This window comes from Tigriopus californicus, chromosome 1, assembly GCF_007210705.1.
Source record: "Tigriopus californicus strain San Diego chromosome 1, Tcal_SD_v2.1, whole genome shotgun sequence".
NCBI lineage: Eukaryota > Metazoa > Arthropoda > Copepoda > Harpacticoida > Harpacticidae > Tigriopus > Tigriopus californicus.
In genome coordinates, this window is record NC_081440.1 from 3,626,200 (window position 1) to 3,648,167 (window position 21,968).

A 21,968-nucleotide genomic window follows, 5' to 3' on the forward strand; every position below is an offset into this window, starting at 1 on the left:
TTTAAGAATTAGATCAAACCAAGGGGGAAAGTTGCTTAGACACTTTTGGTTCGATTCCTTAATTTTATTTTAAAGTTATTTTTTAAAGCATGCAATTCTAAAAGACCTTATTCTGAGTCCAAATGACAAATGGTGTACTAAAATAATGGAAAGCTAGGTATATTTAATGGTTACGTTTGGATTTCTGGCCAGAAGAGGCAACTGATGTTAGTTTTTGAAATGAGCCAAATCAATGTCTTGTAAAAAAACCCTTTTGAAGTAAGTATGTTTCTTGAAATCTTACTGACATTGTAAAATCTTACTGATATTGTTTTCGCTTTTCTATGAGGAATTGTTAATTTAACTTGTGGAAGTTAGGCAGATGTGAAGGTGAGCTTGAGACAGCTGACCCCACTTACTAATCCAGAACTTAGCTTCAGCTTTGAAATCTGGGTAGAAAAGCTTGACTCGACCCATCAGTGGTTGTCAGCTTCAATAAGAGACAAGCTTTAAAATAATTTTATGATGGAAAAAACGTTACCTTTCTGGCAAAGGAAGCAAAACAGATAAAAGATAGTAGCGTCCATCAATTCCAATTCAGGAATGATTTGTGTCAGGAGCAGGAGCATTTGTGTCGAGTTGCTCCTGTTGATCTCAGGAGCAACTCGGCATTTGCGAATAGGTGAAAAATTGCTTGTTTCACGCTTTAATATAAAAGCATGAGGGGCATTCCACGTCAAGTGGGTACACTTTTTGACGAAATCACGGCAAGTCATCTCCGATTTTGCTAATTTTTGGCACACTGGTTTGTTGACATTAAAAAACGTCACACAACAAATTTCAGGTGCCTAGGCCAACCAGGGCATATTCTAGGGCCATGTCCATTTTGGGCCAAACCACTTGGCCAGCGGTGTTTGAACAACCATAACTCCGGCAGTAGTTATCCAATTGAGATGAATCTTATATCAAAATACTCCAGGGACAATGGCCTTTCGATGAAATTGAATCAAACAAATATACCAATTGAAATTCGGCGTGTAGTGGCCTTATTTATCCTTTGACCTTTGACCTTTCCAAAAGCATAGTCCGGATTTTCTCAATTTTTGGCGTGTGGATAGTTCTATGTATGTTCTTTATATGTTGCAAAAACAAAAATGGGATCTCCATGGGTTCAGATTTGGCAAAGACTTTTGTGAGTGTAGGTCATCTATTTTCCCATCTTAGAGGCGATATCACGCAACCTTTTGGAGTGATGTAGTCGTGAAACTGACGCTAAAATCGGCTCTGAAGTAGGTTAGAGAGTAAATATCCATATTTGTTCCGCACGGACTGATGACTTGAAGTTTTCTTTCAATGCTTTTATCAATGTAGGCATGCAATTCAGGTCACATTTCGACAATTCCTCTTCTTGCAACGTGCTTGGTCCGGCTACCAAATGTAACTCCTTTTTCTCATAGTCTTCAACTTTACTTCTTTTTCTTGGCATGTACCCCATTTTATTTTCGTTTATCAAAAGGGCTCTCACCTATCAACAAAAGCGACTTGTTCAACAAATCAAGCTCGACATCCCTCACAAATGCTTTTGAGTCGTCAGTGTTGGCTAGAAAGGCGTGGATGGGAAACAAATACTCCGATGATTTTGATGACAATTTGTCCTCATTCTCTTGTTCAGGGGTTAATTGTGACTATTTCTTGCGGCACAAAGAGCACAGTTTATCATGTTCCGATGACTTCCCTTGAAACTGTTGCAGAAGGCTCTTGGTAACATTCCTCAAGTCTTTTGATTGCTTTGATTTGTGGACCTCAAATGGATCACGGCAATGCATTTGCTTTTGTTTACCTTGTTATTGCTCATTTTCATTGAACAATGGGAAGATGTAAGCGCGATCGAACAATCAGCCGATTGAAACGACAACACCAAGTAGGTTAACGACTTTTCCGTAACATTTAACTAATGAAATCATGCATCATGCAGGAGAGCTCAAGATATCTCCAAAGAGGAGACCTAAAGCTAAGCAAATAATTACTATCACTAATTAATAAATGCCATCTTGATGACCAAAAGGTATGCATTTGGTACAAATTGCAAATGCTACTTGAACAAGAAAACCGGCTTATCCCGTCTAATCCAATTGAGAGCCGATTTTAGCGCCAGTTTCGGGACTTCATCACTCCAAAAGGTTGCGTGATATCGCCTCTAAGATGGGAAAATAGATGACCTACACTCACAAAAGTCTTTGCCAAATCTGAACCCATGGAGATCCCATTTTTGTTTTTGCAACATATAAAGAACATACATAGAACTATCCACACGCCAAAAATTGAGAAAATCCGGACTATGCTTTTGGAAAGGTCAAAGGTCAAAGGATATATAAGGCGACTACACGCCGAATTTCAATTGGTATATTTGTTTGATTCAATTTCATCGAAAGGCCATTGTCGCAGGAGTATATTGATATAATATTCATCTCAATTGGATAACTACAGCTGGAGTTATGGTTGTTCAAACACCGCTGGCCAAGTGGTTTGGCCCAAAATGGACATGGCCATATTATAGGCCATATTGATCCCATGGGGCCAAAAATTTTATTGCAAATCTATTTTAACCTAGACATTGACCGTGTGAAATTTCATTACATTCTGAGACAAAGTGCCGTGAGGATGTATCCACTTGACGTGGAATGCCCCATGAATTGATCTTTCTTATCACAAAACAACTTCTTCCCGAGAAATGAGCATGTTGTTAAACTTTGGTTTGGCTGTTCAAAATTCAAGTTAGCATGCAGCTATAGGACATGCTCACGGGGGTCTTTGTTTAGCCCTTTGCACTTGAGCGCCCCCTTTTGACTTACGTAGGGATGTGTCGAAGTTTTGGCTATGGCATGAGTCAATAACAATAGCGTCGAAATAAGCGGAGCTGCTACACACAAAAAAAAGGATAGAGCTAGAAGCGATAAAAAGATAAAACTTTTAGCTCGCTTTGAGACAGAAGTTCAATTGTTGGTTGAAAAAGCGGTGGCATTTTTACGGTTGACACATCCCTACATATCCGAAAGATGGCGCTTGGGCGCAAAGGGGTACAAAAAAACAAAAAAACTGAGGCTGCGATCGTATCCTATTGCCGTGCAGCCAATTTGGAGGTTGTGTGAGTATTTTGTTATTGCTGCGAGGGAACCGTTCCGGACGTTTTATTTCCAAACTTGCCAAACAAGCCCAAGGCATGGAGGCCGTACCCAAGCCATGCTCTTTTGAAAAGGATCTGCTATAGGTTATAAAACAAGCAAATCAGGCCAGCGAAGGATCTAAAAACTATGATTAGGTAAGCTGTTGTGTGTTTACCGAGAAAAGCAGTAACTAAACATGTATATATTGCATTTTGGACAAAAATGTGATGTGTTATGAAAAGACCTCGAGGTTTTAACTTCATTTTTTAAAAGTCTAGTTATGATAGATTTGTACTTCTTTGTGGGCCTTTTAAGTGTGTTTGGATACTTTGTAAAGTGCTTTAGGAGTGGTTAACCTTTTTAATTGGAATTTCAAATTCAAGTCCATCTTGATTATTTGGAGTTGGGGTTTGGAGAAAGAGAATGCGTTGGATGGCTAATTTATTCTGTTGCTATTCATCACGCAACAAAGAGCAAAAGATATAGAAATTCTTAAGAACAGGCTCACTCAGTAGTTGAGAAGTCGACTGATTTGACCAATGTAGAGGTTAAAGTAGCATTTCCTCTTGAAAAAAAGCAAAATAAGACAGTTGTAGAGAAAAAAGTCTGTCCTTTTCAGCGAAAGCAGCCGTGTCCTGATGAAGGAAAAAGCTGTCAGTTTGACCACCCTCAATGGTGTCAAAAAATTCTCAAGTTTGGCCTTGAGAAGTACAATAGGAAGAAAGTATGTTCAAAGGTACATTATCCTTTTTTTCACCCATACATGTGCCGTCAGTCCATGAGACTTAAGACGTGCTTTAATGTACGGTGTACTTCCGTCCACGTAGAAGGGACGCAAAGAAAGGCAAGAAATAGGATAGCTCAGTTTCGTAGCTTTAGAGCTGACCCTATTCCTAAATCTAATCCCGGCCCACCCGCCTTCCTTAACCCATTTAGCTTCCTCCCTACCTCTCCTCCTACCCCCCCACCCTCTCTCCCAATTCCCTTCTCTCCCTTCAAATACCCAATCCACCCCTATTCCTATAAACACTCTCCTCCCTCATATTCCTTGCCCCACCCCTTTTCCCAAAATTCGTTCCTATTCCAATGTTGCTGCCCAACCCATTTCCCAAACCCAACCATCCCCATTAACTCATGCTTTGCCTCCAGTAGAACGTAGCTTTGTTCATAAGAGGGATTTTTTTACAGTTGGAGAGGATGGTCTAAGATCTTGCGAACTTGATCCGTCAAAAGAGAGGCCCGTAAACGGGCTATATTTGAATGTGCATTGTCTGATTTCTAAAAAAGACAGGACAAAAGTTAAGATCTTAGAAGAACTAGCCGTTGAGAGAGAGATTTCATTCATCTTTATAACAGAAACCTGGCTTCGGCCAGGGGTCGTAGATGAAAAACTAACCATAGTTGGTTTCAACTAAGTTTGTTGTGATAGGATACGCCCTGATAATCCCATATTCCCACATGGGGGTGTATGCCTATATGTTAGGAATGATTTGCACATTAGTCATGTACAAATGTTGAATGGAGACTTAGAGGTCTTAGTTTGTCATATCCGAAGGCTAGATCTGTCTATTGTAACAATGTACCCCCTTCTTGTTCAGTACGCTCTTTTATGTCAACTCTTCAATTCACTGGAAATGAGTTGGATAAGGCAGTTTGCTCGAGAGTTTTCTTTGTAGGGGACTTTAATTTTCCGGCTAGCGTTGTAGAGTAGGAGGCTAGTCCTGATGAGTATGTTCCAATTCCGAAGTCGACTTCTCAGCCGTTCGAAAAGCTGGAAGAATTCGCGATCTTGCGCAATTTCTCCCAGCACGTTTGTGTAGCCACTAGAGAGAATAGCGTTCTCGACTTGGTCTTTTCCAATGACCCTGATCTGATCCAGTATGTTCCCTGTAGCGGTTAGCTAAGCCGGTGAAAAAACAAACCAAAAAAATAAAATATTGAGTGTAAATCGAATACTTGTCTAAAACGTTTGCATTTGGTAAATAAGAACGCGTCTAATACCTTCACGCTCTCTTTTTCTTCTTTGTTTGCGAACCCAATTCTGTTCTTTTTCCTTTTCTTAACTCAAAGTTCCAAGATATTCAGGAAGTCAGGAATCCAGGCTTGCGGCCTTTTAAGGTCAAATTGAGCACGCAAATATTTTTGTCTTGGCAATGGTGTTGTGCTACAGGTCAAAGTATTGCTTTGAAGGTCGAAGAACTCGGAAAATCATGCAGAAATGGTGCTTAGAGGTTTCTTGCTTATCCATCTGTGTTTTAGAGGATTTACTAAAATATTGGCTGTTCATAGGTTTCAATTAAGATGGGTTATTTGCAAGTGAAATACCCTCCCACTTACATGTAATGTCGCATTTGCAAAATTACATTAAATGGGATAGTCGGTATTTTTTTCCTCCATCAATTTGGCCTCAAGAATTGTCCATTGATGTGTACTTCCTGATGATAATGATAGCATGAATTGGCCGATAAAGAATGGAGATAGGCAGTAGGATTATCAACATGTAGCTCGTTACATGTCTTCTCTCTTCCAAATCTAATTGCAAATCGAACTCGTAAGTTGAAGTGTTGTTTCCGTTCTATGTAAGATATGTACCTATCCATAATCATTTTGATCATTTTTAGTTGTTAAAACACGTATTTCAAAAAGGAAAACAACATAAAAGATTTAAGATCATGCCTTATAACGAACGTATATATTTAGGATCCATGGCAAGGTTCTCAATTGGCTAAGAAGTTTCATTTGTGGTAGGAAACAATTAGTTAAGGTTGAGGGATCCTTAGTGACATACATGATGTCAAGTCGGGTGTCCCTCAGGGCTCCATTTGGGTCCTCTCCTTTTCATTATCTTCATGCTCCACTTCAGAAGCTCCGTAGTAGTAATGTCAGTATCTCTTCCTATGCTGATGAAACAAAATGGTAGTTGGTAGGAAGGTCAGGATTCCGGTTGTCTGACAAAGGTCCTAGACCAAATCTACTCCTGGGTTGCTGCGAGTAACATGGCACTGAATGGAATGAATTCTGCTCCATGACCTTTGGGTCGACGCCATTACACACTCCACATTAGATGATGAAGTAAGGACATTGAGCAGGTCTCATCCATGAAGGATTTAGGTGTAGTTCCCAAGATAATGGAAAGTTCGATGAGCATATCCAGTTGAAAGTTGGTAAGGCTTTCAAACATGTGGTTGGATATATCGCACGTTTAAGTCCAGAGATAGTGTCACGATGCAAAACTCTGTACAAGTCGATTGTTCAGCCGCATCTTGAATATGCCTCTCCCATTTGGGCTCCAATTAGTTCAGCAGGTTTGCAAAAGCTCGAGCAGGTCCAAAGATGTTTTACTAAAGAACATTGAAGATATGAGGGAGCTCTCGTATTGGGAAGGTTAGAAAGGTTGGAATTGTACAGTACTCAGAGAAGGTACAAAGGTATCTGATATTGTACGTTTTCAAAAGCATCATGAGCTTTGTCCCAACCCAGGATTTAGGATCAATTGTAGTGACCGTAGGGGCTTAATGTGCGTTTTGAGAGCACCTTCAAGCCCTCGAGAATCCAGGCTAGTTTTGAACAATGAAGTCAACTTCTCTTCTTTCTCGGGCTCCTTCATTGTTCAATTTGCTGCCTCAAATATTCGTAGGGCTTATCAGGGACTCTAAAGAGAGGAAACGACACGGATTTCCCCTCACCGCCAACTTAGGCCATTGCGTTGAATCAAGACATTAACTCCAGTATGAATAAAACAAGTTTATCCGTACTGCATAGTACATTAAGGTGTTTTTAATTAAATAATGATCTCCTTGATATACAACTCCGTCCATATACTACATATTTCTAAATAAATCTTGAAAGTCAGAAGAATAATGAACATCAAATTAATCAAAAACAATCAAATGTTTTTTTTGATTGAAAATTGATTGAAAAAAGTCATTTTATTAATTGATGGGTAATGTACACTGACAAATATTAAAAAAATGTATGGAATAAGCGATAAAAGTGCATGTACATAAGTGTTAACATATTAGAATATCTTGGATGGACAATGATAATTTTTCTAAACCCACACTTTGACAAAAAACATCAGGCAGCATTGGTGAGAAAATGATAGAGTTATCTTTTTGTAGAGTTTAAATTTCTACTTATTAGGAAGTTTGCATAAAAGGCAGGCATTATTTAAGGGCACAAAGAAATATCAAAGTACAGTAGACAAGATCTCAATTTGCACTTTGGACTTCAATAAATTGTTTTTCATGCACAAGCATCCAAAATACCAAAATAGTCAAATAAAACAGGTGCCATATCTCTTAAAATTATTATTTCATGATTATGAAGCATCCAAATGAGTTTTAAGAACAATATGTAGCTCAGAGCTACAGTATGTCTACTTTTGGATTGAGGGCCATTCCTAGAGTAGGAACCATAGATTCATAACAAATGCGTCAAATTACTTGAAATTTGGTCAAGATGTGTCTGAAAGAATTTTCTACAAATAATATTTTTTGGCAAAAAGAGAATTTATTGATTGGTTTTGAGCAAATTCTTGTTTTATCAGAAAACCTAATTAGCGCTTTTCAGTTGTTGTACTTTAAGACATGTTTAAAGTCATTTTAAGTTTATCTGAATGCCTGTTTTAAGCACATACCATCAATGGTTTAACGTAAAATGATATTAGTCACATATTTTGTTCAATAATTATGCCAATAACTGACATTCAAAAATTTCAGCGGCAAAAGTTTAGGCCTTACTTGGCGGGAAAGGTTTGGTGATCACAAAAAGGTGGCGTTTCCTTGCTTTAGTGTCCTTGGGCTTATGTAGGCGTTGATCCAGTAGCAAGATTTAAGTCAGACTTGGACAAGCTTTTGACTAAAATTCCGGATCAACCTCATATTCAAGGATTAGCCAGATCAGCCAATTCCAATTCGTTGGTCGATCAAATAATATATAAATAAAATTCAAGTAAAATAAAAAACTCTTCTCGTCTTGAACTGCTGGGATTCCAATCCCGGAAGCAGTAAGGAAGTCCGCACAAAAGAAAAAAAAGGCATTTTTTTATATTTGCACTTTCACCTTTATTTGGACCTTCTTACTTTTGCTTTGCACTTTTTTGCACATTTAGCCTAAAACTGTTATTTTGTTTGACATCAGAACTCCCTTGGCGTTAGAATTGTAGTTGCAAAGTTTGAAATCTAAGACTGCCGCCAAAATAAAGGTATGAAAAGCTGATTTTGAACAATTGACGTCAATTATGAAATTCTGCAGGCCAAAAGTACTTCATTTTTGTGTGAGATATAAGGGAAAACAGAAATGAAAAGAGACAAGCTAAGCAGGGCGCTGAGATAGTTAAGCTGGCCAAAAAACTCAACATAGCGTGGAGGAGGTAAGGAAAGCAGCTAACTATCTTCTCTTTTTGAGGAAGAAAAATCTCAAATTTACTTCAGTTAGATCAATGTAGAAACTAGATCGCAGATTTACTGCTGGGAAAAATAAGCAAGGGTATGCATTCCCTCATCTAATTCATAGAAAGGTAAGTCAATATGGTCCAAATTGAGGCAACATCAGTTTTTTATGATGGTACCTTTCACATTCGTACTACTTTGAAAAAAAAAATTTAATATTCGTTCTTTTTATCTTATATGCACCATTTGTTTCAGTTTTTTGCCATTTGCACTTTATTCTGCACCTCTTAGGCTTATTCTTTTAACCTATTTGTCTCTAAAAGGCCTTGCTATTTTGCACATTCTGCCCGTCCCTAGTAATGAGAGTGGATGTATTTGGTTAAGTAGATTCCAGTTATTCGTATTCGGGGATGGGGCGGTCTTTTCCCAACGAGACTTTGTTTGGTAGAGCGTTGAAGAATACTGGTGGAGTCTGTGCTGCCAGATAACCACAGGTAAAAACGCCTTTTGATTTATTGTTCATCTCTGCAACTCTTCTTGAAAGTGCTTGAATAGTCCTTTTCATTCTCCTCTGCCTTCTCGCCTGGCGGACAAACAAAAGTAAAAGCACGAGAATATGCTCTAAGACACCTGATTTGAACAAGGTATTTTACCTTGAACGACTTATTGTTGATAAAGTCTACCACCATAAAAAGACCACTAACTCTTTTGAGAGACCTTTCAAATCCAAAAAGAGTAAAACTATAAACACTTTTTTACCTCCAAATAAAATGAACAAGGAGGTATATTGTATACTTGTAGCATACTAGCGACTTTTTGGGGTCATCTTCTTCCATTAAATTGCTCTAAAAAGCTAAATTTAAGTGATGTTTTTTTAAGTTAGTCATCAAAAACTTGTAAAACTGTTCTTTTTGTAGTAATATTTTGTTAGAAGTGACGATTGCATACATCTTGTTGTGTTATCATCCAAACAGCATGCAGCCGTTTACCCATAGAGAACTGAAAGGTCTCACAAATTAGTTGTTGGGTTATTCATTGTATCACAACACTTCAGCAACTAATTGTTCATCAACATCATTTTTCGCCGCCAGAAGCCCGCCTCTGTCATGGTGTGGGCCGGGGTAATGTCGGACGGGAAGAAGTTGCATTTGGTGTTCATTCCTCTCGGTGTCAAGATCAACCAGCACAAGTACCGTGACATGTTGGAGTCCGAAGTGGTCCCCTGGCTCTAGAAGACCTCTGGCGATGCCCCATTTGTCTTCCAACAAGATAGAGCGCCTGCCCACACTGCCAGAATGGTCCAGGAGTTTTGTACAGAAGTTTTCCCAACCTTATAGGACAAAGCTATGTGGCCCCCCTCAAGCCCTTACCTCAACCCAATGGACTTCGCCATGTGATCCATCCTTGAGGACAGAGCTTGTTCCAAGACTCATACAAGTGTCGGGGCTCTGAAACTTGCCCTTGATCGCTCATGGGCCTCCATCCCCAAGAACATGGTGATCCAAAGCTGCACCCAAGTCAAAACTCGACTTCGCCGCGTAATCGCCAACAAAGGTGGCCACATTGAAAATGTATAAACAAAATTTGTAGGCCTTGGTCTTGTCTATTTCTGGAATAAAAATCCGCCCGATATCTCTGGTTTTTGGCTATAAAAAATAAACAATCAGAGTCCCATACTTAATTGCCATACTGTAATAAACCCTTGTTAAAATCTGGCATCTTAGAGCGTTTGTCCGCACTTAGATGAGGTAGAGGGCGCTGTCTCCCTCAATGAAAAGGACTATTCAATTCTAAAATTCAATTGAGAGTGCACCCCTACGCAAAATACACTTTTTCCATGGAGGACCAGAGATCCGTAATCAAAGCATATGCCCTCATCTGCAAGACTCCAACAGAAATCCGCAAGGTGGAGCAGATTGTGGAGTCAGATCATTGCGTCCAGATACAGAATGTAGCCTTAGCGACCGGCCTAGGCCATGGAACAGTCCACACTATCCTTCACAAAGAGCCTCTCAAAGCTTGTTGCCAATTGGGTCCCCCGCGTTCTCCGCCTTCTGACCAGTGCCCACAAACAACAGAAACTGGAGATGGCGCGGAATTCCAAAAAGAGATATTTCAAGCAAGGTCGGTCGTTTCTCCAGACATTCATCAGCATGGACGAATCATGGATCTGTTACTTATTGCCAGAACTAAAACAACAGAGCCCGCAATGGCTTCCAACAGGCTCCAAACCGCCACGAAAGGCCAAGGTTGAAGAAAACGCCAAAGAGATCATGCTGATTGCCTTTTTTGATCCCCAGCAGTTCCAGACGAAAAAAGGTAATAATCTTGCTTGATTTTACATTCATACATTTCATCCACCAACAAATTAGAGTTGGCGGATCTGGTATTTTGCTCAAAAAATTGACCAACTCTAACTTAAAGGATGCTACTGGATCAACACCTACAGATTTCCAACAAATATTTGAGGGCAGAAAATTGAACAAATGCTTTTGGAAAAGATAGAGTATCAGATACCTTTCATACCTTCTCTGAATACCGTACAGTCCCGACCATTGAGCCTCTCCCAGTACGAAAACTCTCTCAGACCTTTGATGTTCTTAGTAAAACTTCTTTGGACCTACTCGACCTTTCGCAAACCGGTTATAATAATTGGAGCCCAAATGGGCGAGAAATATTCAAGATGTGGCTGGACAATTGACTTGTAAAGATACTATCTCTGGACTGTAATAGTATCACGACCTAAACTTTGCATGGGCACTAATACCTTAAAGCAATTTGCTAATGGTTTCTTCAGGTTTACCAGATTTAGGGGAAGACCCTTAGATTTTGGGAAGTTTCCAAATCAACTTACCCTTTTGCCCCCATTGCAGCCTGTTTAATACCCAGGGTCTTTAAATTGGCAATATCGCTTTTTCTACCTCAAACTAGAACTGTTTCTGGAGCAATTCCCAAGTCTGGGATTTTTGCAAGCTGATTATTGGGTCATCCAGGGTTTCCAGGATCTCTTCCCCCACGCAACCTCTGACGGCCAAGTAATCCCTTTCTTGTGCCATTATTTTGAGTCAAGATTATACCTTGAAAATCGGTCATCTCAGAGGAAAACTGCGTATTCAATGCTCGTCACTCTCTTTGCGTGAGGTTTATTCAAGTTTGGATTTCAAAAAGATGACATGGTCAACTCTAGGGATGAAATGAGTAGGGCCGGCCAAACCTTGCATCCTACAGATTGCGCAAATTTTGCAAAAAACTTGCACATCCGAGATTTTCCTGCAAATTTTGCAAGTTTAAGAGCAAAATTTGACATTTTTCTGCAATTTATTGTGCATTTTGAGCCATTTCAGCAAAAAATATCAATATTTGTGAATAGTTTTCAAGAATCCTGGTCAATTTTAGAAAAAAATGTGAGGTCTTTTTGACTGATTTTTTCAAATCTCTTTAATAAAAGGCACTTCTTGTACTTTAATGTCATTCATCTTAAATAGTTCTATATAGTTCTATATCTTAAATAGTTCTATCTGAATTCAATGTGATGGGGTTTTCACACAACGGTTTATTTCGGGATTCTCAAAACGTTGAACTTGGTCGTCTTGTGCTAATATCTGGTATCTTCTCGAATCATGTTAAAACCAATGTGGTTTCACACACCCACCCAAAGGCGGGAACTGATGGCACAAATAACCGGAGCATCACATCAACCTCATATAAGGGGAAGGATCAAGGACACACATTTTAATAGTTTAACAATTTAACATTGAATGAACCCAAAGGATGGCAAGTTTTGACTAGCCGGGATATTTTGGAGGGCTCAAAACTGTAAACCTTTACATTCATTGCAATTGACTAGAAAAACCTGGTTGAGGAAAAAGTCCCTGAATATTTTTGAAGATGTATTGTAAAAGATACCTTTTGCACCTCCTTTAAATATTGCATTGCCCTAATCTTCTAGAATTAAGCAATTAAGTAATTCACACATTATTCCTGGTTGTCCAGAATGGACTTTTCTCTTCATGGGAAGCCCAGGCCATGTCTTGCCAAAAAGAAAATGCCAAGACATATGAGCAGGGTGGGCATTTCATTTTTGGACACTTTTGTCCACCCCTGTCCAAAAGTGTCCAAAAGTGTCCAAAAATAAGGGTGGACAAAAGTGGACAAAAGTGGACAAAAGTGTCCAAAAGTGTCCAAAAATACGAACCTTTAAAACTACAAATATAAAGGATATTCTGTATGAAACCTATCCTCTACTTCAAAAATTGTCTCAGTTGATGGTCCAAGAGCAAGATAAGTCTTCTCTTCTCATATACCTCTAACATACCCAAAAAGGTATTTGAAAGAACGGTTCTTAACTCTTTTTTTTCTTTACGTTAGATTAGAAAGCAAGCAGGGAACAAAGTCTCCCTCTAGTAGAATGCAGCTGTTGCAAAGGATTCAAAAACTGAAATAGCTAAACATTATATTCTGGTTATCTGGCTTCATTTATTCAACATTATTAACTTTTTGCAAAAATGTTTTACTTAAAATCATCAGTCATTTGGATTTTCTTCTTAAAAAGTACTAATATTAAAAATTGAATTTCTTACGAATTGCTAAATCTAATAATGACATATTTCCTATACTTATGGTTTTTCTTCCATAAGTAAGTTAATTGAGACATTGTTAGGCATATTTTAACTTTTAAAGATGCGCTTGATGTCAGGAAATGAGATTCCAATGTTCTTTAAAGAAACATATATCTTAGTTTTTAGATGTATTATAAAAGTGTAATTCATGCACTCCTTTATAATATGTTATGTATATTACAAATATGAGAAGTATTATTGGATATTTGATATTCAGCTCCTAAGCTTTTTTAAAATTATATTTTTTTATCTTTGTTAAAATTACCCAGCCACCAAATGCCCTGATTTATAGTGTGGCTTTGACTTATTAACATTCAAAATATATTAAAGATATTGTGTTTGACTTTATTAAAGCTGTATTGTATCAAGATAACGAATTTTCGTTAAGTGTATATCTTGGAAATTAAAAACGTTAGTGAAAAGGCTAGTTGTTACTTTATATTTATGTGTTTGAAGAAGCTTAGATTTTATTGATTACTGATTCTATTTGCTGGTTCACATCTAGATTTCGTAAAGAAATAACATGATTTAGGTTTTAAAAGTGTTTGCTTGTCAATCCCCTTTTGCACAATTGTTACTTAATTTTGGACACATTCTGCCACTTTTGTTCACTTTTGTCCACTTTTGTCCACTTTTGTCCACTTTTGTCCACTTTTGTCCACTTTTGGACACTTTTGGACACTTTTGTCCACTTGGTGTCCAAAAGTCACGCTAATTCTCAAAATTGCCCACCCTGCATATGAGGGTACTTTATGAAATCAGGACATCATGGGGCACAATTGCATTGTAGGCGACGATTTTCGTGGCTATTCACATAAAAATAAGCTAAAATTCGAATCAATGTTTTTGAAAAAAGATTTTGGCGCTTTTTATCGACATTTTATTTGAAGGCACTGTCTTCAAACGTACCTCAAGAACTGGTAACGATTAACGATTAACGCGATCACTAGCGATAACAAATATTTCTTGACAAGGCTTGCGGATTACGGCTGCGTAAAGGCCAGTTTCGATAGTTATTTCCACCTGGCAGCTCAAAAGCATAAGGCATGACCCAAAAATGACCCAAAATTGTCCTTTCCGGAATGATATATTTTCCCAGAGCTAGAAATGAAGAAATTAACTTTAAGCATTGATAAAAAAGATTATGTCAATTAATCATAAAACGACAACTATTACTTTCACATTAAAATACACTAAATGGAAGTTGTTCAGCGGAGGTGGAAAAAGATGCATCAAATGGAACGTCAATACGATTTCTTGGAATTCAACTGACTTAACTGGCGTTGTCACTAAGGGAATGTAGCAAACAAATTTCGATTTTTTTAAAATCTATACATAGTTCGCAAATCAGTGCAGATTACTATGAAGAAGCAGCTCTATAATAGAATTATCCGACGTGTCTTTAAGTTTGGTATTGGAATTTATGGCCAAAGAACGAAATCGAAGACCTTATCCATCTTGCAGAAAAAAAGCACAGGCAGTTTCAATGATGCTAAGTGGCTATCGCATACAAGTCGCTGTTTCAAGAGTCTCATTTGCTTAAACTTCAAGATCTACGCACTCTTAAAGAGCTTCAAGTGATTAGCAAAAATTTCTAAGATGTATTAACATTTTAAATGGAAAAATCATCCTCGAGTTGGCGGATGGAGGTAAATAACTCTAGTAACAAAGTCAGGATTCTTACAAAGATTGCCAAGCTATGCTTTTCCCAACGAATGGAACAAATCCTACATGTAAACTCAAATTTTAAACCTTCCATTCCGTTCCAAAACAACGGTGCTATGGTGCACTGAACTCATTGTCGATGTCGTACTCTTCTAAATACACGGGCCGCAATATTAACTATGGAAAGAAGAAATCCGGTTGCGAAAAAACCTTCTCAAATATCTGCTCTACATGCAAATAGTAGAGCGGATCATGATCAAAATATTCCTGAAATAAAAAAAAGAATCAAGAACAATGTATTAAATTCACAGCATTTGTCGTGAGAAAAAGAATCACTTAACTTTGAATGGATCGTTTCATGCACTTTTACACAACATGCTGTTCTCTATATTTGAATGGTTTCGGAGACCGAATACCTAAATTCAGTAGGTTGTAAAAATTCCAAAGTTTCTTTTTGTAACATTGAGCGTTGACTAGATTTCAACATTTAAATCAAGACTCGGATTATGTTCAATGGAACATCTTTTACGCCTGCATACACCAAAGCTCGAGTAATACGCATCCTGAGCGATCAATCTTGCCTAAATAGCTCAAAATTCGAGCTCAATGGAGACACGTGATCTCTCACCTACCATGTCCATATGACTCAATTAAGGCACTTAAATATGTCAACAAGACACGTGACTGTTGAAGAGTCTAAGTGCTAAAGGAGCACATTGTAGTGGTCGGGATATTACCATCTAGCGAATTACAGTAGAAAATGGTATTTAATGTTGTGAATTCCCAACGGTAATGTGGCTAAATTTGGAAATTACAAACCTAGTAGTCAGTCACCCGATAGAATCTTGTCGAAACTTTTGGATTGGTCGCCGAGCCCAATCCACAAATATCACACCACAATCAGTCATGTCTTAATTAGCATGGCATTAATGAAGAGCTCTCTGTTTAACCGTTGGCAATTTCGGCTTCGAATAATATCAACAACATGTGGCAGATGGACACGGAGAGTCCATTTGGAATTCTACTCGCACACGCTGGTCCTTATCAAGATGACCAAAAAAAGGACTCTAATCGTGAACTTAATTAAAGCAATTTATCAATGCATCCAACCTCGATGAATGTCAGAAGCCTTGGTCATTTCTTACTATGAGTTATTGTTCCTGTTTGGAGGCATATTCAGTAGCTTGATAGAGAATTCTCACAAAAACACTTTTTCGCAATTACGTGTGATTTTTCATGACTCCAATTGTTTCACACCCCCTTTGAGGTCGTGCCGATTGTCGTTCATTTCCGGAGCAAATTTCGAAATTAGTTCCAACGAACTGGTGTTGGAATTGAAATGTATCACATAGTCATCAATATCTGATAAGAGCCCATGCATTTAGGCCTAATTGGGACCCTCTCTTCAGAACTACAGGTAATTGTGACTTGATGAATCATGTACTCACTCTCTCGAGGACGTGACAATCTCCCCCTTCCGACAAGGCTCAAGTTGTGTGTGTGGTTTCAAAAACAACCTTAATTCTCATGCGGGGAGGAGGGAGGATGCTCCAAGTTATCACGACTCACCAGGGCCGATCTGAATGAAAAAGAAAGCTGAACCAGGATCGCGCGTTCTCCTCTCCTCGCTTTCCGCAATCTCCGTCACTTTTCGCCTCCTTTTTCGGCGATGTCGCAGCTGTCGACGTTTTTCCGAGGGCGCCTCCGCGATTTTCCGCGCTTTTTTAGCGCCATCCTGAGCTCAGGGAAGCCCAGAGGAGTGGCGCCGCTCCACGATTTGGCTTGCCTTTTATCCATAATGACTTGTTATAGACCCATGATGAGCGTTGTTAAACGACCCATTTTCCTTGGCTGATTGTGACCAAGTGCTTCAGTTGAATCCGGTCGGCGGACTTGAAGAAATCCCGAGTGAGACTTCCTCGTGCCAACAGGATCCATCCATGACTTCTGTCAATTCACCATCCCCCTCGGGATCTGATCCCGATCCAAGAGAGGCAGTGAGCCCTTCATCGAAACACATCAGAGGCTCACCCGAAGAGCCTCCTCAACTGCAGATTCGGGCCACACCTCCTCCTTCTGTGACGGTGAATGGATCTCTGGATCGGCGGTCATTTTGCATCGACTCGATTCTGAAATCCGGTGGAACTCCCAGTAATAAGATGTATGGGGAGATGCTCCATCATTCAGGAATGGGTGGGGGGGTGAGTCCGCCTTCTTCGCCCCCGGCTTCACCACCTCAATCTAGTCTGCCTAGTGTTCCTCGTCCATTGATGGGCCTCCAGGGCTTGTTTCCGCCACACCCACCCTTCTATTCTTATGGAGGAGGCATGCCACCCTCCCAATCATCTCCGCCACTGTCCAATTCATTGGAGGGTATCTTGAAGAGCGGAAATTCAGCAGCCATGAGCATGCAAAGCATGCAATTGGAATGGTTGGCCCGCACCGGAATGTTGTATCATCGATTTCCCGAGCTGGCGGGTAAGTTTGTTTTAAAAACATCCTTGTTCCACGTCCATGACAATCTAATTACTGATCCTCAAGAGATCAAGATAGTGTAAGCCATGGATTAGCATTATGAATGCCTCCTCAGGATAGATTTACAACTCCATAAGCTCATGTTATGACGTGGAGAGTAAATGTATCGCCCTTACAAAAATTACTGTGCAAATTGAAGTGTGCATCACAAATCTGTCAGTTTCCTTCTTGAGGCCTCGTCTTGGAAATATGATGATGAGATTATTAGGGAATCTTAAATCGAGTCTGACTCCCCGAGAACGCTCTGAATGTTAGTTAATGCACAAAATGAAGAATTACGTTCCCTGATAAAGGAATTAGTTAATCCACTTTGTCTCTCGATTAGCCTTTGATTCGACCTCTTCGCCTAAACCGACGCTAATCCTGGCGTAAGTTGGCGGATTTCTTCAAGGCTATCTATTCAATAATGTGTCTCATATCAGTATGATAGAGTAGCTCTGATCCTTGATACTCGTGCATTCTCGTGAGAAAAGAGCCCCCAAAAAGCTCTCATAGTTAATCAACCCCATTTCTAACTTTCGTGGTATGAAAACCAACATGAAATCGAGGCTGCCTCAAAAATAAGATACCGAAATCAAAGTTTCAAACTCTTCGACACAGAGGGTTGAATCAATCTGACGAGAATTTTCCTTCAAAAGCAACTGAGGCAAAATTGAGCACCTTCCAGGATTCACCACCGATATAAATAGCTTCTGTACGATTGCCAAAGATCAATTTAGGATTCATGCAGAACTAGCAAGCAATTAGGGATCAGAAAAGGATTACTAGTTATCACAATTCTTCGAGCTAGTTGACACACATGTTTATCAGTTACCGTCATGATCACAGGAAGATCCGAGTCTTTTCCGCGGAATAGATCATTCGATGATTTAATCGAAGGATTATAGTAAGTAACGCCTTTGATAGTAGCAAGTAGTATCTAAGAACCTCGTTGCTTGTCTTGTTGACTAATATTCATTATCATGTGTCATTCGAAAGGTCTTGCCGCGCATTCGCACCAGCTCATTCTGATTGTTCCCTTCAGATAACGAATGATTTTTGAGCATAAATGTAAAATGAGGCTAACCGTAGAATGTTAATTAAGCAATTTTTTTCCAAGAAATGCTAAAAACACTTGGATGCGACAATTGTTTAATAATCAATCATTGCCATCTATGTTATTTTCCATGGTTTTCATGGACCAATATTTGGTTCAATAAGTTATTTTAGGGATGCGTTGAGCACATCCACTTGACAAAAGGGTACCATAAATTTCTGAACTAATAAAATATAAACTAAAATATAACCAAAATGCTGAGATTTGTAAGGCAAATGAAAAAGTGACAGTCCATGAATTTCCAACTTCGCTGGCCCCTTTCTCACTCAGTATCTACTGTATTGGTCGTGTAACTAAAGAGTGGAAGTGACAAATTGTCGATACCCTCTTTCAACGATGCTCCGAGAGTTGAATCTCCAACTCTATAAAGTGCCAACAACATCGAAGCGTGACCAAAAGGCTCATCTTTCCCTTTTGTCGGGATTCCGAGGGTCCTTTGTTATTAATAACCGGTCCCTATTTATTGGCACAATAAATAAATGGGCAACAAGGGGTGCATCTGTTCCATTTTCAACGGCAAACCAGCCAAAAAGGAACGAAACATCGGAAAGACTTATACAGAACACGGGATCGAGGAATAACTAGATAACTAAGCAATGAAATATACCTTACATCTGAGAGAAAAACGTTAACCATAACCATGATGGCCATCCCACACAATACAGGCGATGAAACTGCATTTCAATCTCAATTGAAATCAGCAATTTACTCTCGTCCCATGACTCAAATTGGAGAGACGAGGTCAATTAAGTAAGTCCCGGCTTGGGAATGACTCGAAACCACCTTGAAAGTGACAGATGTCGCGAATTCTCGGCGAGTGCTTTTTAGTAGCCGTTATCTTCTCGCCAAGGCCAGGTATGAAAGCGACAATTAAAGTCAACCATTCGGAATTCGCGATTCTAATCGGACATCACGCAATGAAACTGAAATTCGATCCGACTCTTTTTGTGTCATTGGATCTCCCAAGGGGAAATCACTCACAAAGAACGGAATCAACAGCTCTTCAATGGGTAAACATGGTGCTCAGCGGAGTTGTTTCGTAGACATGGGGAAAAGGATTATCCGAGACTCGGGACTTTTTTCACAAATCCTATTAGAAATCAGACGGGGCGAATCAACAACAGATGGAAGATGAAATGAAATAACCAACCGGGATTATTGCCAACTCTGAATATCAATGAGGGCTTTTCCGACCGATATCAGGCATACGATTCCGCTCTCCCGTCAAACAAATTTGACAGGGTCCGGGAAAATGATTGAGGCCACCCACCAATTCCGATCCGAATTTCCATCGGGTTCATGGCAGTGAATACAGGCGATCAGTGAGATCGTTTTAAAAGAGATTGGATTGGACGGATGCTGCTGATTGGTTTACGTTTGAGAAATCGAAGCCACCTAGCTTGGGCTCGTCATCGACTCATAGACTCATAATCTTGACAGGTTCGGAAGTCGCGAGATCGTACTCTCCTCTTTAGCTCAGGAAACTAATTACAATTGTATCTTCTGTCAAAAACAAAGCCTAACATTTGTTCAAGGATTTGTCAGGACGGATTAACAGAGCTGCGTCTACGTGCTTGCTCGTAAATCTGTCAAGCCATTGGACGTCTCTACGCAATGACACAAAAACATACTCGAGAAAATGAGCGCAATCGGTGGCAAATTAGGAGAATGCATTATGATTGTTAATGCACTTGAATTTGTTCTCGTTCCAGGTGGGCCACAACACACTCTTCTGGGAAAAACCCGACGACCGAGGACGGCTTTTACGAGTCAGCAGCTTTTGGAGTTGGAGAAACAGTTCAAAGAAAACAAATACTTGTCAAGACCCAAGAGATTTGAAGTGGCCACGGGACTTTGTCTCACGGAGACTCAGGTGAGACGGGCGGGATGAGCATTCTCAATGTGTGTGTTACCATGGGTTCTGAACTCGGTCCGGGGTCTCTTGTTATCCCGTAGGTGAAGATTTGGTTTCAAAACCGCCGAATGAAGTGGAAGAGGAGCAAGAAAGCCCAACAAGAGGCCAAAGCTAAGGCTCATGCTGATGGTCGAGGGCGGAAAGAGAGCAACAAGATTAATTCCGGACAAGGCGGGAGTGCTAATAACAATAATAACAACAACAACAGCAGTGGCAGTAACTCCAGTGGCCACATCTCCAGAGGCCATAAAGAAAAAGAAGAAAGTCACCACAACAGCAGTCACGAGGGATGTTCCTCGTCGGAATCTGACGAAGAAGAGATCGAAGTTGGGGAGGAGGAGCCCATGTGTTCCTCGCCAGTTCTTCCAATCCCTTCTCATTTCCTCTCTCACCCTTCTTCTTTGGGTCTGGCTGTGTCTTCCTCCTCCTCTTCGGCCTCAGCAGCCTCGCTTCCTCCCAATTCACTGTTGGGCCCATCGCCCCTGAACTTGGTGAATTCGTTATCCGGTGGACTCGGGGCTGCGAGTCATGGGCGAGACTCGAACCTGAGCCTGGCCGCCACCAGTCTCAACTCTCTGCTTCCGCCCAATTCGTTGGCAAAGTTGGGGCCGAACAATCGGCTGTATCGGCCGTTCGTGGCTTAATATGTAATCAGCTGTCTCTCCGTCAGAGAGAAGAAATGCTGCAGTAGCGTGCTAGTTCATTTTGCGAGTCTCTATTGTTCAATTTCACGGTAATAAAAATTAAGTCTTCAGTCAAAATTTGCTGATTCTTTGCAATGATAGATATCTCCTGGTTATTTGACGAACCACTAGCGGTCTTCATGTCACCAGCTACAATTTCACCACATATCTATGGCTGGGGTTCTCTGATTTGATCTGTCTTAAGAGAATCGTGAAGAAGGAATTTTTATACGATTTATAGAGTTCTAGAGTTGAGATATCTACGATCGTTCCTTGGCCTTAGATTTAGCGGCCATTTCAAAATAACAATAATATTGACAAAGCGAATATTTTGCAACCGAGTTTACGTGCTGTCGGATAACGAAATCTTCTTCTCGTCATTGTGCCGTCGTCAAGGTAGATTACATATAAATCCAGCCTTCTCCTTGGGACTAAATGCTGGCTTAATGTCTGTGAAAATCTTCAAAGCCCATTGGGCGAACACAAAGGATTGTCGATTGTGTTCCGGCATCAATATTTTTTCCTGAAAAAAAAACATACACACGTCGTTTCATCGATTGGATCGTCTAAGTTGGACGAGTCTCTCTAGATGATCAGGACAAAAGGCACCAAGCCATATATCCCTTTCACCCTCAACTTATCCCATTACTCCGGATTAATTCACCATGAGGAATTAATCTTCGGGAAAATGATTTTTCCGCTCAAAATGTGAACAAACACATTCATCAAACTACCAAATGAGGGCGATTCTCGCCCAAGCACAAATCCGTCCAGGGTGGCTTGTCAACCATGTTTTGGTGGTGGATTTATTCGTCTTCCTCCGCGATCACTCTCAATGCTTTGTCATATTCTCACTTTCACTGTCCAGATGGTCAATTGTCAACCTCAAATCCGAGACTAGTCGCCCAAATTCCGGTGA

The 21,968-nt window shown here is 39.9% G+C and overlaps 1 protein-coding gene across 1 annotated transcript; it reads left to right on the plus strand.

Moving 5' to 3' along the window:
- The first annotated feature begins 16,156 nt into the window (after positions 1-16,156).
- Positions 16,157-21,121, plus strand: LOC131885180 (motor neuron and pancreas homeobox protein 1-like). Its single transcript, XM_059233134.1, has 3 exons — positions 16,157-17,298; positions 20,164-20,324; positions 20,408-21,121. Exons 1-3 carry the CDS (start codon positions 16,761-16,763, stop codon positions 21,008-21,010), a joined length of 1,302 nt encoding a protein of 433 aa, XP_059089117.1. The 5' UTR covers positions 16,157-16,760; the 3' UTR covers positions 21,011-21,121.
- The last annotated feature ends 847 nt before the right edge of the window (positions 21,122-21,968 follow it).